Source organism: Hyperolius riggenbachi, chromosome 2, assembly GCF_040937935.1.
Source record: "Hyperolius riggenbachi isolate aHypRig1 chromosome 2, aHypRig1.pri, whole genome shotgun sequence".
NCBI classification, from domain to species: Eukaryota; Metazoa; Chordata; class Amphibia; order Anura; family Hyperoliidae; genus Hyperolius; species Hyperolius riggenbachi.
The window spans coordinates 471,260,336-471,277,194 of record NC_090647.1 but is presented as its reverse complement, the minus strand read 5'-3'; the positions used below and the strand labels follow the sequence as shown (position 1 = coordinate 471,277,194).

The window sequence follows — 16,859 nt, the reverse complement described above, 5'->3', positions numbered from 1 at the left end:
TGAGCTACATGGAGCGCAAAACATTTTGCAAATTTTCAACACCTGCACAGACAAATCCACTGAGCTGCAGCAAAGTTTGACACTTCTGTTTACCAGTTTCTGTTGGAAACACTGTTGGAAACACTGAGAAAGGGAATCACATGTGGTGTGTGGAAAAGTAGTGTCAGCAGCAAGTTCCTGCAATAAGTGTGAACCAACCCATTGATTTACATGGCCTGTCCCATCTGAAGCCAAGGCCGCATTTCCAGAAATGCCACAAAGGCCCGGGGCTTGGGCGGCAGCAGGCCAGGGGGCGGCTGACCATGGAACAGGGATTGCTGTAAATGGAATACAGAGGTTGCAGATTAGGAGCAGCACATGGAAATGGGGAGCTGCTGTTCAATGGGACTGTATATAACTGAAGGGGTTCTGCTGTATATGAATGTTATACATGGAAGAAGGGGGCTATATAAGGAATAGCTGGGGGTGCTGCACATGGAAGGGAAGCTGCAAGACAGTTGGCCTAGAGGTGGAAAAAGTATCAATCTGGCCTTGTAATGCACTCAAGTAAGAAGGTGGGAGAGAAAGAGCGCTCTGATAGTGCATTAAATTAGTATTTTCATAACACACTTGCAATTAGTAGATCTAAATTGCGCCTTGCTACAGCCCGCAGAAGGTCCTCTCGAACTGTTACTGCCTGGCCAGGGCTGACAGTGTGGGTGGAAGATCTGAGAGCACGTCTTGCTGCCGGTGAGAGGTACACAGGATGCCGTCTGACGTCACTACTGGTTTCGGCACGTAACCACGCCTTCCTCAGGACCCGAGGAAGGCGTGGTTACGCGACGAAACCGGTAGTGACGTAAGTGAAACCTTTATAAGCGTGTTATGAAAATCCTCATTTAAATGCACTCTTTCTCTCCCACCTTCTTGTTTTTATATTAGTGACTGGCACCACCCAGTTTAAAGAGAGTTGCACCAAGTCCATAGTGTACAAATAAAGGGTCAGTACTGTACTGCTGAGCACAAGTTTTATTCTGTTTAATGCACCCAAGTGCCTGGGTAAAAACTGGGTTTTATATCAACATAAAAACATAAAATATACATTTTCAGATATAAAGACTGAATGGAGCTGGCTTTTTTTTTCAGCATAAGAGCAATTTCTCTTTAGCAGCCCACCGTGTTGGCGAGTGGTCTACAGAGGCCCACTATAATGTTGTTTTCAGCAAGCCTCACATATGTCCAACAATTAATTTGGTGGAACAAGGAAGCAAAGGAGTTTCTTTGTATTTCACTTTGAAAGCATTTCCCCGAAGCTCATGTTTTAATAAACATTTCATGCACCTTTGTGCCAATAACCGCTGAAGAGTACATAAACCTATCTAATGTCCTCCGCAGCCTTCTGTTCCTTCTCCTGCGCTGATTCCACACTGCACAGAGACACAATAGCGCATCCTGCTTTATGCTCCCCGTATTTAGCTGCTCTCCTGCCTCTCTCCCATCCTGCGCTTTGCTGTGTAATCATTCATTCTACAAAGGGGAAAGCCAGAGACAAACAGAATATGCTCTGTAGCATGCTAATGCCAGATGGGAGAGTGGAGGAGGGAGGGGCAAGGGAAATTTAGCGTAATGAGGTTGTCATGGTAACTCGGTTCTATCTGTGATTTCCTGGGTGTACAGCACCTGAATTGGATTTCACCTGCATCACCTTGAGTGGGTAAAGCGCTCGCATGCATCTGCTGGGTTACGCCACAAGCACTTTCCCGAAGTTCGCAAAGTTATAGATAGACTGAGGTAAGGAGATATGTTACATTTAACTAATCAGGGTTACCCAGCAAGCTAGGGTGAAACTAATCAGGGTTACCCAGCAAGCTAGGGTGAAACTAATTAGGGTTACCCAGCAAGCTAGGGTGAAACTAATTAGGGTTACCCAGCAAGCTAGGGTGAAACTAATTAGGGTTACCCAGCTAGCTAGGGTGAAACTAATTAGGGTTACCCAGCTAGCTAGGGTGAAGTGACTCATTAATGTACAATATGCAGTATGTTATAGCAGCCAAGTAGAATTTACTTCATGTAGACAAAACTGTTAAAGATAGTTTCTAATTGATTGTCAGAACTTTAGTACTTTATATCTTGCTCTTCATTTTACTGAAAATACCCAACTAGTTCCAGCTTACTAGCTGATAACCTCTGTGATGGTATCATTGTGGCTAAATGGATTATAAAAGGTGGTTAAGGAATATGAAGGTGTGTTGTTGTTGTTGTATACATGTAGATAAGTTATACCAACCTGGTAACAAGCATCTATTTTCTATCTGCAGGAAACAGGAACTGGCAAACTCTTCAGAAGCCACAGTGCCCGACCGACCCTTGTCACCACCAGCCACCGCACCCCCAACCATGAAGGTAGGAGCGATTGCTAGAATGCATTGCATGATCATCATTATGGACTTTCAGCAGGAATTTTGAAAAGTTATGCCTGGTACACACCATGCAATAGATGGGTTGAATCGATTATTTTCCACAGGTTTAATCTAATTTCTGATCGTTTTTCGGATCGATTTTTCAATCGCTTCTATACAAAATCAGATCGGAGCTGTCGGAAATATTCAATTCGATCTGTTAATCTGATAGGAAATTGTATGGTGTGTACCAGGCATTAGTTTTAATTCTTGGTTACGGTACTTCTACATTTACTGACAACAATATAAGTTATTTTCATTACATTGATAAGAATCTTACAAGGTTTCCGATCATTCAGAACTGCTTGTAGTATGGTTCTTCATCGGATAGCTGGGGTGTATTGGATTACTGGATAGCTTTAATGTTGAATTAAAGTAAGAAATCGATTAATTTAAGCTACTATGGGTTAATTAATGTAGTTTCCTGTACTCTATATAATAAATACACAAATGAGAACTGCACTGTACTAGTCTTCTTACAGGAAGGAGTGCTTCTGCAGATCACACAAATAATTCAATGAAAATAGGATATTTGTTTAGAGTTGCCCCTGGCTGGCAAAGTATTGCTAGAGCATAGGAGGACTTTAAAGAGAGCCCGAGGTGGGTTTCAAAAAATGAAAAAAAAAAAGTAGGCCTCCTGAACCGTGGGGCTGAGCGGATCAGGTAGCTGCAAAAAACGCCGCCCCAATGGCCCACTTTCACTTTTGTGACCTCTGGGTCACGACGATGCACTTAAAGACTGTGTTGTCTCTCATAACGTGCAGGGAGGCGGGGAAACGGCAGGAGAGGGAGCTGCCCAATGGCAGCTCAGGAAACCCTGCAGGAACGCCTTTGAACAGGGAATTCCTCTCCCCTGTGTTTACCTCAGAGTTAGCGACAAATATTGTCGCTAATCTCAGGGGGCTATACCGCAGCAGTGGGGAGGACCAGAGAGCGGCAGTTGGGGGACGCAGAGAACATGCCTCTGTGTTCCATCTGCCCCCTCCAAGTACCACCTTAGTTTCTCTTTCAAGCAAACCTGTGAGATTTACAACCACGAAAAACAGATAATTACCTCGGCAGAGGCTTATACCTTGCCTCCAGACCACCGCTGGATGCTGGGAGTGACTGGAATTTCGCAGCCATGCCTCAACGCATGAATAACTGAGTGGGATGGTTGCCCTGTAGTAGCATGGAGCTGCTCATGCTGAGTGGAGCTGGACCAAGCCTGCTCCGTGCTACTGCGCAGGTGCAAGACATCTTGCATCTCTGTCAACAAGGCATTGTCAGGTAGGTTGGAACGGTGGGTCCTGGGCGAAGCGTCTGGATAATCCGGAGGCTTCCCTCTACCAAGGTGAGTATCTATCTTTTTTGTTTTAATCTCGCAGGTAGACTTTGAGGATTCATAACTATTATTGTGCTAAATGTTTCCCATGGAGACAGGTACCATGTGACGCTTGCATGTGTTGGCCATGCCTATACCGCTGTCCAGTGTTTGGAATGCGTAGTGCCTACCATACAATGCTGGCAATTCACACTCTGGGATATTTTCATAGCATGAAGAATTGCTGTGTAACGTGCACATTTTCCAACAGTTTAGTTGATGAGTCATCAATAGGGATAATTAATGAGATGCACATATTTCTGAATTCATGCAGATTTATGTAAATTTTATGCAAACATTTGCAGCTGGAAGATTGACCAATCAAGTCCCACCCAGGTTTAAATAGATTGGTCCATTTTTTAAACTTCATATATTTGCATAAAAATGTACAAGAATCTGCATAAATTCAGAAATATTTGCTTCTCATTGATCATCCCTAGTTATCAACTATTTAGGGCGCCCTTTTCATTAAAGTGAAAAAGAACAAATCTTCATTTTTTCTGTTTTCACCTTAAAGCCCCTTTTACACTTCCCGCGCTGAGTGGCGTTGCGCCACCTCCTCCTACCACATCTCGCAGCGATGCCCAATAAAGTCAGTGGAACTTGTTACAGTTCCTGTGATGTACCGGAAGCGGTCCCGCTGACGCAGAGGTTGCAGTGCGGTGTCGTGCCCCACGCGCGGTACCCGTACAAATGCTGGTCAGTGGTAAAGTGAACATTGTTATTTTTCTTGTGGCAGCGGTGTGGTGAGGTTTTGGGGGCAGTTTGCGCCTAGTTTCTCAGCGCAGTCTGATGCATGTAACAAAGTTAGAGTAATGGTGTGGTGCAGTGCGTTACGCTACACATGTTGCCATGCGCAAACCCGCTTTAAGGACCCTGAATTACCATGGAGAATTTTTTTTTTTTTAAGTGGGTACTATAACAAAATTATGTAATAATTTATTCACTCTTGTCTCAGAGTAAATGCATTTTTTTAAATTTCTTATGTAGCTGTCACTTACAGGAGGTATTATTTACAGTGTCTGACCTTTGAACCTCTTACATACAGAGTAGTGGGGAAGCCCCAAGGTTACCTTTATGCTCTTCAAGAGCACTCCCTAGCGAGAACTTATGCAAAGATGCTGGTCGGCTGGCATACTCACGTGCCACTATTCTGGGCAGCATGGGGATTACCACTTTCCTCTTCCACGTGTGCTGAATGTTTATCAGTGTTTTCCCATGTGACTTTATTTATGTAGAACAGACATGACATTGTGTGTTCTCTGACACACCCAAATTGTACCGATATAGTGTGGTTGTGGTTTGTTGCATTTTAATGCTGCTGAACCATATAAGCATATTTTGGCTCCAGACTTGTTTACTTTTGTCATAGCAGATGGAACACACAGGTTAAATGCACATGATAGCGTGGGGACAGAACCAACTTTCCAGCATAGTGACAGTAAACAAGCATGTCGTCCTCAGTGAGGTAAGCAGGTGTCATGGGACCCCACAAGACAACAAAAGCAAGCTGGACTTATACTTTTCGCTTCCCTAAGTCATCCTTTTTTGTAGCTCTCCTTCCATGTTCAGCCCCTCTTTGGTATACAGAGACCACCCCTTGCATTTGCAGCAACCCCCTCTAATTCAGAATCAGAATCCGCTTTATTCGCCAAGTACAATTGAAGTTGCACCCAGAATCTCTTGTGGTACACACCGCATGGAATACTGTAGTTCTTTTAAAGTGGACCTGAACTCAGAACTTCCTCTCTGCTCTGAAAGATACACAACAGCACAATAACCTTTAAATAAAAACACATTTCTTTGTTACAGCCAATACAAATCCTAAAATAAATCTACAGTGTTTCTACTTCCTGATTCATGGAAATTAGCTTATCTGCCATTTCTGCTGTGGCAGTCATGTGACACAGGGGAGAGATCAAATTACAACTTGTGATTAGACACACATGAGGGGGAATTAAACAGGCTAAATTCTCTAAAGGGTACAAACATAAACTAAACATCAATGCAAGACTATGGGATTTTCAGGGTTGGTGGCTCGAGTTCAGTAGAAGGACAGCTCGGGGGAAAAGATGTTCTTGTGTCTGGAGGTTTTAGTGGGAATGGTTCTGTAGTGGCAATAGGAGATGCCGCTCTGCTCACTGCCACTGCTTTTCCAATGCGAAGTGACCTGTTTGGTAGGAAATCATCATATAATGGGATACCTCCAGCAATAGTGGCATCGGGATCCTAAGGCTCCAAGGCATCCTGGATATTGTGCATATCTGACCAGTCTAGCAGTGGTCAGAGATATCTGGTGAGTCTTATCACAGAAGGGTGCTCATGTTGGAGGATTTCATCATATTATGCATTGGCGATAAGGGAAGAAAGCCACCTAATGAACTTGTATTGAGCAAAATGACTGTGTATGGATTTGCACTGGACAGTGGATATACATTTGTGTAAAAGGTTGGCCAAACCTAGGTTGGAGCGCACTCTGGTGGCACTGTATAGTTTTAATTAAGCTATAGCGCTTTGAAATGTTGTTATGATAATTACCATATACCACCACATATAGGTTGACTTTTTAGCACCCAAAGTTTGGGTGTAAAGAGTGTGTGAGAAGGGGGACAGGGTTCAGCATATCCATCGGGGACATCTTGGAGGTGATATGTGCGGGCCCCCTTGTGCATGCTACAGAACGATTGTCCATGAACCAGCTTGCTTCCTATAATGTTCCTGGCAGCATGCAGAAGCTGCATGGCAAGAAATGACAGCCATAAAACTCTTTCCTTCCTGAGGACAGCTTTTGAAAGCAGAGGGTAAATAAAAAAGGACAATAGTTCACGTATTTTAGCTTCCGGGACACTGAAAGACTGTGTTAGCATATCTGAAATACAACATTAAACATTCTTTTCTCAGCTGATAAACAGAGAATAAAACTGGATTCTAAAAATAAAAGCCATTTTTAGTAGTAGGAGACTAGATACAATTGTTTATCTCCTCAGTTTATTTTCACCTGGGGCTAGGTGCTGCTGCAGCAGGAGGGACGTGAGGCTCAAGTCGGTGCAGTCTGCGGTGCTGTGCGCGTGATCGTGTGGGCAGAAGCCCATGATCAAGATGGTCTCGGCATCAGGGGGGATTGGTGGCAGGGGGCAGAAGTCCCCTGAGCCAATTCGTGAATGTCCGCCGAGAATGATCGCTGTTTTTGTTCACTCGTTTCCGCCACTCCCGCCGCTGATCGTTAGATTAGTGAATGAGAACTTTGCTCCCATTCATTCATCTCTATTCTAGACCACCATGAACGCAGGCATCAATGATATGCCTGTGTCATTCCGAGTAACACAGCTACGCATTACTTCCTATTAAACGTACTTATTGTACGCTTATAGGAAATAATGCGTGGGGACATCTTGTGGCAAAATAGTAAAATTACACTTACATGTGATTAGGGACTAAAACCTTTTTAATATGTATGTCAAGACGGTATATTATTATTAAATTATGGGCATGTGATTAGTGATGGATGAAAAACTGAAAAAATGCACCTTTATTGCCAAATAAAATATTGTCACATTGTACTAGGAATATGATTTAAATGTTGCAATAACCGGGACAAATGGGCAAATACAATGTGTGGCTTTTATCCACAGTAGAACGTTTTATTTTAAAACTATAATGGCCAAAAACTGAGAAATAATATTGTTTTTCCATTTTTCTCTTATTATTCCCATTAAAAAATGCATTTAGAATAAAATAATTCTTACCATAATGTATCACCCAAAGAACGCCTAAATGGTGGTGGAAAAAACAAGTTATAGATCATTTTGTTGTGATAAGTAGTGATAAAGTTATTGGGGAATGAATTGGAGAAGCGCTAAAATGTAAAAATTCTTCTCGTCCGTAAGATGAAAATAAGCCTGGGGCTCGCTACATGATTTTAAAAAAATAAATAAATAAAACACTGCTGCGCTGCCCCCTGGCGGTTTTTAATAGACCGCCAGGAGGGTTAAACTCTGACTGGAGTTTATCACAACGGTGTCTCTGCAATATGTATCACAGAGCAGACGTAAATAGTGTAGAAATCATTGGTGCATTTTTTATTACGTGCAACTGTTGCTGAGAAGTCGCCTGTAATACCTTGAGGGCTAACATAGACTTGTGGAAGTGCATCAACACATTTTAATGAACAGTTTGGAATGACTCATATACATAGGAGGATCCAGAGGCTTCCCTTTGCCAAGGTAACTATCTACATATCTCTGTTAATTATCTCACAGGTTTGCATTGCAAGCATGTTGTAATGGCCAATGCAGCAGAAGTATAAGGGCCCAGTTCCACTGGCAATTAGGATGTGATGCCACATCGCATCTTGCCACGGGTACTTCTGTTTGTTGTCCTGTTAGCGGCAATGGGGACTCAGATGCATGCTGCAAAAATCTGCAGCATGCTATCCATAATTTCCCCCGCTACGCATTGTGCCGCTTCATGTCACAAAATTCGGGTCATTGGAAACTGTTCCATTGACTAACGGGAGCTGCAGTTTAAATGCGGTGCGATGCAATGAGCACACCACACCGAGTGCAGTGGAAACGGGCCCTAAAGCCCATTCCAGGTTATACACCAGTTGTCGGTCCCTGAGATTCAGGCAGGGCCGGAGAGAAATCATGCAGTATAAATATTGGAGAAATGGCTTATCACTACTAGAGCTAATGTTCAGCTTTAGATGGTGGTGGTGTAATACATGTTGAAATCTGTTGAAAATCTATCTGCAGGGTGTGGGCTTCTTTATTATACTTTAGTACGGCTTTAATGAGAAATTGCACTTTAACCACATAACGACCAGGCGGCTGGTAGTTTGTGGGCTTCCATGGAAACGGCCCATGTCAGTTCACAGCCTGCGAGCCTCCGATCGCGGCTCGCAGGCAAAATGTAGAATCCCCGGTGTTTACATCACAGCAGCGCCGTAAAGGAGATTGGCGATCCCCGGCCTCTGATTGGCCGGGGATCGCCGCCGTCTGATAGGCTGAAGCCTATCAAAGGCGGTACAGGACGGATTGCCGTCCTGTACCGCCCATAGAAAGAAGGGGACGGAAGGAAGGAGAGGGAGGGGGGAATATCGCTGCGGAGGGGGGGCTTTCAGACCCCCCCAGCAGGACATCGCCCTAGTGGGGAAAAAAGGGGGGCAGTCTGATCGCCCTGCCTGCCTGCTGATCTGTGCTGTGGGCTGGAGAGCCCACACAGCACAGATCTGTGAAACATGCTGCAGTCGTTGTGGTTAAAGGATACCTGAAGTGACATGATGGGGAATTTCTTATCAGTGAGGGTCACACTGTAGTCACTTCCTGTCTGAGTCAGGACTGAGTCAGCCACTTACATACCTGATATTTAACTCTTTCAGGCAGAGAAAGAAAAAAAGGATAAAGAGTAGAGAAACCGAGAGCCCAATATAGTGTAGTATGTTAAGCATAAATGAAGTAAAGGTTATCGTGAGAAAATTATACTCACAAACATAGGTTACCACACAGGCAACCACTGTATAGGCAGGTGAGGAGATTAGACCTGTCCTCACTCAGGGATAAGAAGTCGCTCTCTGTAGATGCGAAAGGGGGTAGATCACCCCTCCACCAGGGGTGGACACGGTATAGCAGTAGGAGAACAGAGGCGCCAGCAGGATAAAAGTGGATAAAAACTTTAAAATTTGCTGGGAGGAAGTGGTGGACTTACCTCCATAAAGCAGACACGAAAGACTGTCTGAATAGTAGTCACATTTATTAATTAGTACCCCAATTAATACTAATTAATAAATGTGACTACTATTCAGACAGTCTTTCGTGTCTGCTTTATGGAGGTAAGTCCACCACTTCCTCCCAGCAAATTTTAAAGTTTTTATCCACTTTTATCCTGCTGGCGCCTCTGTTCTCCTACTGCTAAAGAAAAAAAGGAACACAGCATAGTTATTTGTGTGCTAGGCACTATACAGACACATGTCTATCTCATCATGTCACATGTCACTTCCGGTATTCTTTAACCACTTCCCGACCGCCTAACGCACAGAGGCGGCCGGGAAGTGGAGCCCTTACGGACCGGCTCACCCACAGAGGCGGCGGTCCATTTAAGGGCATGGGCGGAGCGATCGCGTCATCCGTGACGCGATCCTCCGCCGGCGCCTGTCACCGCTCGCTCGCCGCAACATCCCGCCGGCTATACGGAAGCGCCGGCGGGATGTTAACCCCGCGATCGCCGCATACAAAGTGTATAATACACTTTGTAATGTTTACAAAGTGTATTATACAGGCTGCCTCCTGCCCTGGTGGTCCCAGTGTCCGAGGGACCACCAGGGCAGGCTGCAGCCACCCTAGTCTGCACCCAAGCACACTGATTTCTCCCCCCCCTGCCCCAGATCGCCCACAGCACCCATCAGACCCCCCCCCCTGCCCACCCCCCAGACCCCTGTTTGCACCCAATCACCCCCCTAATCACCCATCAATCACTCCCTGTCACTATCTGTCAACGCTATTTTTTTTTATCCCCCCCCCCTGCTCCCTGCCCCCTCCTGATCACCCCCCACCCCTCAGATTCTCCCCAGACCCCCCCCCCCAGACCACCCCCCCTGTTTACTGTATGCATCTATCCCCCTGATCACCTGTCAATCACCTGTCAATCACCCGTCAATCACCCATCAATCACCCGTCAATCACCCCCTGTCACTGCCACCCATCAATCAGCCCCTAACCTGCCCCTTGCGGGCAATCTGATCACCCCCCCACACCAATAGATCGCCCACAGATCCGACATCAGATCACCTCCCAAATCCATTGTTTACATCTATTCTCTCCTCTAAACACCCACTAATTACCCATCAATCACCCATCAATCACCCCCTATCACCACTTGTCACTTTTACCTATCAGATCAGACCCTAATCTGCCCCTTGCGGGCACCCAATCACCCGCCCACACGCTCAGATTGCCCTCTGACCCCCCCTTATCAATTCACCAGTGCATTAATTACATCTGTTTTTCCCTGTAATAACCCACTGATCACCTGTCAATCACCTGCCAATCACCTATCACCCATCAATCACCCCCTGTCACCCCCTGTCACTGCCACCCATCAATCAGCCCCTAACCTGCCCCTTGCGGGCAATCTGATCACCCACCCACACCATTAGATCGCCCGCAAACCCGCCGTCAGATTACCTCCCAAATGTATCGTTTACATCTGTTATCTTCTCTAAACACCCACTAATTACCCATCAATCACCCCCTATCACCACCTGTCACTGTTACCTATCAGATCAGACCCTAATCTGCCCCTTGCGGGCACCCAATCACCCGCCCACACGCTCAGATTGCCCTCAGACCCCCCCCCCTTATCAATTCGCCAGTGCATTAATTACATCTGTCCTTCCCTGTAATAACCCACTGATCACCTGTCAATCACCTGCCAATCACCTATCCCCCATCAATCACCCCCTGTCACTGCCACCCAACAATCAGCCCCTAACCTGCCCCTTGCGGGCAATCTGATCACCCACCCACACCAATAGATCGCCCGCAGATCCGACATCAGATCACCACCCAAGCGCAGTGTTTCCATCTATTCTCTCCTCTAAACACCCACTAATTACCCATCAATCACCCATCAATCACTCCCTATCACCACCTGTCACTGTTACCTATCAGATCAGACCCTAATCTGCCCCTTGCGGGCACCCAATCGCCCGCCTACACGCTCAGATTGCCCTCAGACCCCCCCTTATCAATTCGCCAGTGCAATATTTACATCTGTTCTCCCCTGTAATAACCCACTGATTACCTGTCAATCACCTATCAATCACCCATCAATCACCCCCTGTCACTGCCACCCATCAATCACCCCCTGTCACTGCCACCCATCAATCACCCGCTGTCACTGCCACCCATCAATCAGCCCCTAACCTGCCCCTTGCGGGCAAACTGATCACCCACCCACACCAATAGATCGCCCGCAGATCCGACATCAGATCACCACCCAAGCGCAGTGTTTCCATCTATTCTCTACCCTAAACACCCACTAATTACCCATCAATCACCCCCTGTCACTGCTACCTATCAGATTAGACCCCTATCTGCCCCTAGGGCACTCAATCACCCGCCCACACCCTCAGAATGCCCTCAGACCCCAGCCCTGATCACCTCGCCAGTGCATTGCTTGCATCTATTCCCCCCTCTAATCACACCTTGAGACACCCATCAATCACCTCCTGTCACCCCCTAGCACACCTACCCATCAGATCAGGCCCCAATTTGCCCCGTGTGGGCTCCTGATCACTCGGCCAAACCCTCAGACCCCCTTCCGATCACCTCCCCAGTGCATGGATTGCATCTATTTTCCCCTCTAACCACCCCCTGAGACACCCATCAATCACCTCCTGTCACCCCCCTAGCACTCCTATCCATCAGATCAGGCCCAATACAACCTGTCATCTAAAAGGCCACCCTGCTTATGACCGGTTCCACAAAATTCGCCCCCTCATAGACCACCTGTCATCAAAATTTGCAGATGCTTATACCCCTGAACAGTCATTTTGAGACATTTGGTTTCCAGACTACTCACGGTTTTGGGCCTGTAAAATGCCAGGGCGGTATAGGAACCCCACAAGTGACCCCATTTTAGAAAAAAAAGACACCCCAAGGTATTATGTTAGGTGTATGACGAGTTCATAGAAGATTTAATTTTTTGTCAAAAGTTAGCGGAAATTAATTTTTATTGGTTTTTTTTCACAAAGTGTCATTTTTCACTAACTTGTGACAAAAAATAAAATCTTCTATGAACTCGCCATACACCTAACGGAATACCTTGGGGTGTCTTCTTTCTAAAATGGGGTCACTTGTGGGGTTCCTATACTGCCCTGGCATTTTAGGGGCCCTAAACCGCGAGGAGTAGTCTAGAAAACAAATGCTTCAAAAGGACCTGTGAATAGGACATTGGGCCCCTTAGCGCACCTAGGCTGCAAAAAAGTGTCACACATGTGGTACCGCCGTACTCAGGAAAAGTAGTATAATGTGTTTTGGGGTGTATTTTTACACATACCCATGCTGGGTGGGAGAAATTTCTATGTAAATGGACAATTGTGTGTAAAAAAATCAAACAATTGTCATTTACAGAGATATTTCTCCCACTTAGCATGGGTATGTGTAAAAATACACCCCAAAACGCATTCTACTACTTCTCCTGAGTACAGCGGTACCACATGTGTGGCACTTTTTTACACCCTAAGTACGCTAAGGGGCCCAAAGTCCAATGAGTACCTTTAGGATTTCACAGGTCATTTTGCGACATTTGGTTTCAAGACTACTCCTCACGGTTTAGGGCCCCTAAAATGCCAGGGCAGTATAGGAACCCCACAAATGACCCCATTCTAGAAAGAAGACACCCAAAGGTATTCCGTACGGAGTATGGTGAGTTCATAGAAGATTTTATTTTTTGTCACAAGTTAGCGGAAAATGACACTTTGTGAAAAAAAACTATTAAAATCAATTTCCGCTAACTTGTGACAAAAAAATAAAAACTTCTATGAACTCACCATACTCCTAACGGAATACCTTGGGGTGTCTTCTTTCTAAAATGGGGTCATTAGTGGGGTTCCTATACTGCCCTGGCATTTTAGGGGCCCTAAACCGTGAGGAGTAGTCTTGAAACAAAAATGACCTGTGAAATCCTAAAGGTACTCATTGGACTTTGGGCCCCTTAGTGCAGTTAGGGTGCAAAAAAGTGCCACAAATGTTGTATCGCCGTACTCGGGAGAAGTAGTACAATGTGTTTTGGGGTGTATTTTTACACATACCCATGCTGGGTGGGAGAAATACCTCTGTAAATGACAATCTTTTGATTTTTTTACACACAATTGTCCATTTACAGAGGTATTTCTCCCACCCAGCATGGGTATGTGTAAAAATACACCCCAAAACACATTGTACTACTTCTCCGGAGTATGGCGATACCACATGTGTGGCACTTTTTTGCACCCTAACTGCGCTAAAGGGCCCAAAGTCCAATGAGTACCTTTAGGATTTCACAGGTCATTTTGAGAAATTTAGTTTCAAGACTACTCCTCACGGTTTAGGGCCCCTAAAATGCCAGGGCAGTATAGGAACCCCACAAATGACCCCATTTTAGAAAGAAGACACCCCAAGGTATTCCGTTAGGAGTATGGTGAGTTCATAGAAGATTTTATTTTTTGTCAAAAGTTAGCGGAAATTGATTTTAATTGTGTTTTTTCACAAAGTGTCATTTTCCGCTAACTTGTGACAAAAAATAAAATCTTCTATGAACTCACCATACTACTAACGGAATACCTTGGGGTGTCTTCTTTCTAAAATGGGGTCATTTGTGGGGTTCCTATACTGCCCTGGCATTTTAGGGGCCCTAAAGCGTGAGGAGTAGTCTTGAAACGAAATTTCTCAAAATGACCTGTGAAATCCTAAAGGTACTCATTGGACTTTGGGCCCTTTAGCGCAGTTAGGGTGCAAAAAAGTGCCACACATGTGGTATCGCCGTACTCAGGAGAAGTAGTATAATGTGTTTTGTGGTGTATTTTTACACATACCCATGCTGAGTGGGAGAAATATCTCTGTAAATGGACAATTGTGTGTAAAAAAAATTAACAAATTGTCATTTACAGAGATATTTCTCCCACCCAGCATGGGTATGTGTAAAAATACACCCCAAAACACATTATACTACTTCTCCTGAGTACGGCAATACCACATGTGTGGCACTTTTTTGCAGCCTAACTGCGCTAAGGGGTCCAAAGTCCAATGAGCACCTTTAGGCTTTACAGGGGTGCTTACAATTTAGCACCCCCCAAAATGTCAGGACAGTAAACACACCCCACAAATGATCCCATTTTGGAAAGTAGACCCTTCAAGGTATTCAGAGAGGGGCATGGTGAGTCCGTGGCAGATTTCATTTTTTTTTGTCGCAAGTTAGAAGAAATGGAATTTTTTTTTTTTTTTTCTCACAAAGTGTCATTTTCCGCTTACTTGTGACAAAAAATAATATCTTCTATGAACTCACTATGCCTCTCAGTGAATACTTTGGGATGTCTTCTTTCCAAAATGGGGTCATTTGGGGGGTATTTATACTATCCTGGAATTCTAGCCCCTCATGAAACATGACAGGGGGTCAGAAAAGTCAGAGATGCTTCAAAATGGGAAAATTCACTTTTGGCACCATAGTTTGTAAACGCTAAAACTTTTACCCAAACCAATAAATATACACTGAATGGGTTTTTTTTTAATCAAAAACATGTTTGTCCACATTTTTCGCGCTGCATGTATACAGAAATTTTACTTTATTTGAAAAATGTCAGCACAGAAAGTTAAAAAAATCATTTTTTTGCCAAAATTCATGTCTTTTTTGATGAATATAATAAAAAGTAAAAATCGCAGGAGCAATCAAATAGCATCAAAAGAAAGCTTTATTAGTGACAAGAAAAGGAGCCAAAATTCATTTAGGTGGTAGGTTGTATGAGCGAGCAATAAACCGTGAAAGCTGCAGTGGTCTGAATGGAAAAAAAGTGGCCGGTCCTTAAGGGGTAGAAAGCCCTAGGTCCTCAAGTGGTTAAAGTGTACCTGAGATGAATGATTGCAAAAATTTTATAAACACCTGGAGCTTCCTTCAGCCCCCTTCGGCCTGATCACTCCCTCGCCACCCTCTTCCGTGTCCTGGATCCACCGCTATGTCTCCCGGTAATCCAGCCAGTTGGAGCCAGTCGGCAGGCGCAGAATGCTGTGGGCAATGGGAGCAGGGCGCGTGGCCGAGCCACGCGTGCACAGTAAGTCCCAGCTCCCAAAGTCATAGCGGAGGAAGGAGGCAACGGAGGAGGACAGCGAGGGACAGATCTTGGAAGTGTGATCGTACACTTCCAGGCTTCCAGGACTTTTTTGCCTGTGGCCATCTTGTGGTCAAATAGTAAACTGCACCCACATACATTTTTTTATTAAATATTTACATTACTTTACATTTAAAATTAGCTGTTTACCTCCCAAACCAAAAATTACCCAAACACATTTTTTTATTAAATTTTTTTTAAAAAAATTACAATTATAAAAAACAACATAAATATTTACCTAAGTGTCTGAACTTTTTAAATATGCATGTCAAGAGAGTATATTATTATATTTTTTTTTAATTATAAGCTTGTAAATAGTGATAAACGCTGTAATGATCTGCTCTGCTGTCTGCACAGGCAGGCAGCTTTTTTGACCATTTTTCAGGTCTGTATGCTTCAGGTCCCTGGAAAGGAGACCTGTCTTCACTCTGCAAGTTTCAGAGTTGCTGTTCTGGTGAGGGATTTGCATTCACTTATCTGGCTATTGATAGCTCTGCCTTTCTTGAAGACTTGCAGTATAAATACCATTTCCTCCCAGAATTCCCTGCTGGTCATAAAGGTTTGGTTCTGCTGGACTTACCTTGAGTTACAACCCCTCTGCAAATTGTTTGCTAAATATTGTCATAGAGTAGTTATCCTTGGGAGTGCATTAGCATTCCTTCTAGCGCAGTCAGGTTGTTTATTATCTGTATTGCCTAGTTCTGTCTTATCTGTTGCGATTGCACTTTCTCCAACGGCGGCTGACAGTGAATCGCTCTGTCTGTTTGGATCGCATTCGCCCTAGCGGTAGGGGCGGTGGATCTTTCTGTATTCTGTCTTGGAGTATAAGCCAGAGCAGCGGTTGCTACTGGTTACTCCTTCTGTCTGTCTTGTCCGGAGCGAAGGCTTGCTGTTGTCTGGGTGAGGCAACCGATTAGCAAGCGTTCGCGTTCTTTGTTTGTTTTCTTTTTTCGTGCTTCATTTGTTAGTCAGGGTTGGTACGCTTTGTCGCTGTTGCGCTTAACGTGCGGTGACCGTTCCTTGCACGTGCTTTGTCGCTATTGCGCTTAACGTGTTGTGACCGCGTGTAGCTAGTCCTGTCTGTTCTTTCGTGTTGGATTATAGTTTGTTTATTGGTTCTGTCTTTATTCATCCTATGATCTGTCTTTACTCAGTCTTGTGTCTCAATTAGCAATCGCTATTCTAGCGATTGCTTTCT

General features: G+C 44.7%; 1 protein-coding gene across 11 annotated transcripts in view; it reads left to right on the top strand.

Moving 5' to 3' along the window:
* The window catches only part of RAP1GAP2 (RAP1 GTPase activating protein 2), an 863,455-nt gene that overhangs the window by 476,503 nt on the left and 370,093 nt on the right, over positions 1-16,859 (top strand). For 10 of the 11 annotated variants that reach the window (XM_068270219.1, XM_068270220.1, XM_068270217.1 and 7 more), the window contains one exon: positions 2,298-2,382. In XM_068270219.1, the coding sequence (XP_068126320.1) occupies positions 2,298-2,382 (85 nt within the window). Of the gene's footprint in view, positions 1-2,297; positions 2,383-5,176; positions 5,270-16,859 lie in introns of all 11 variants that reach the window. The other variant, XM_068270225.1, reaches the window with a different exon arrangement.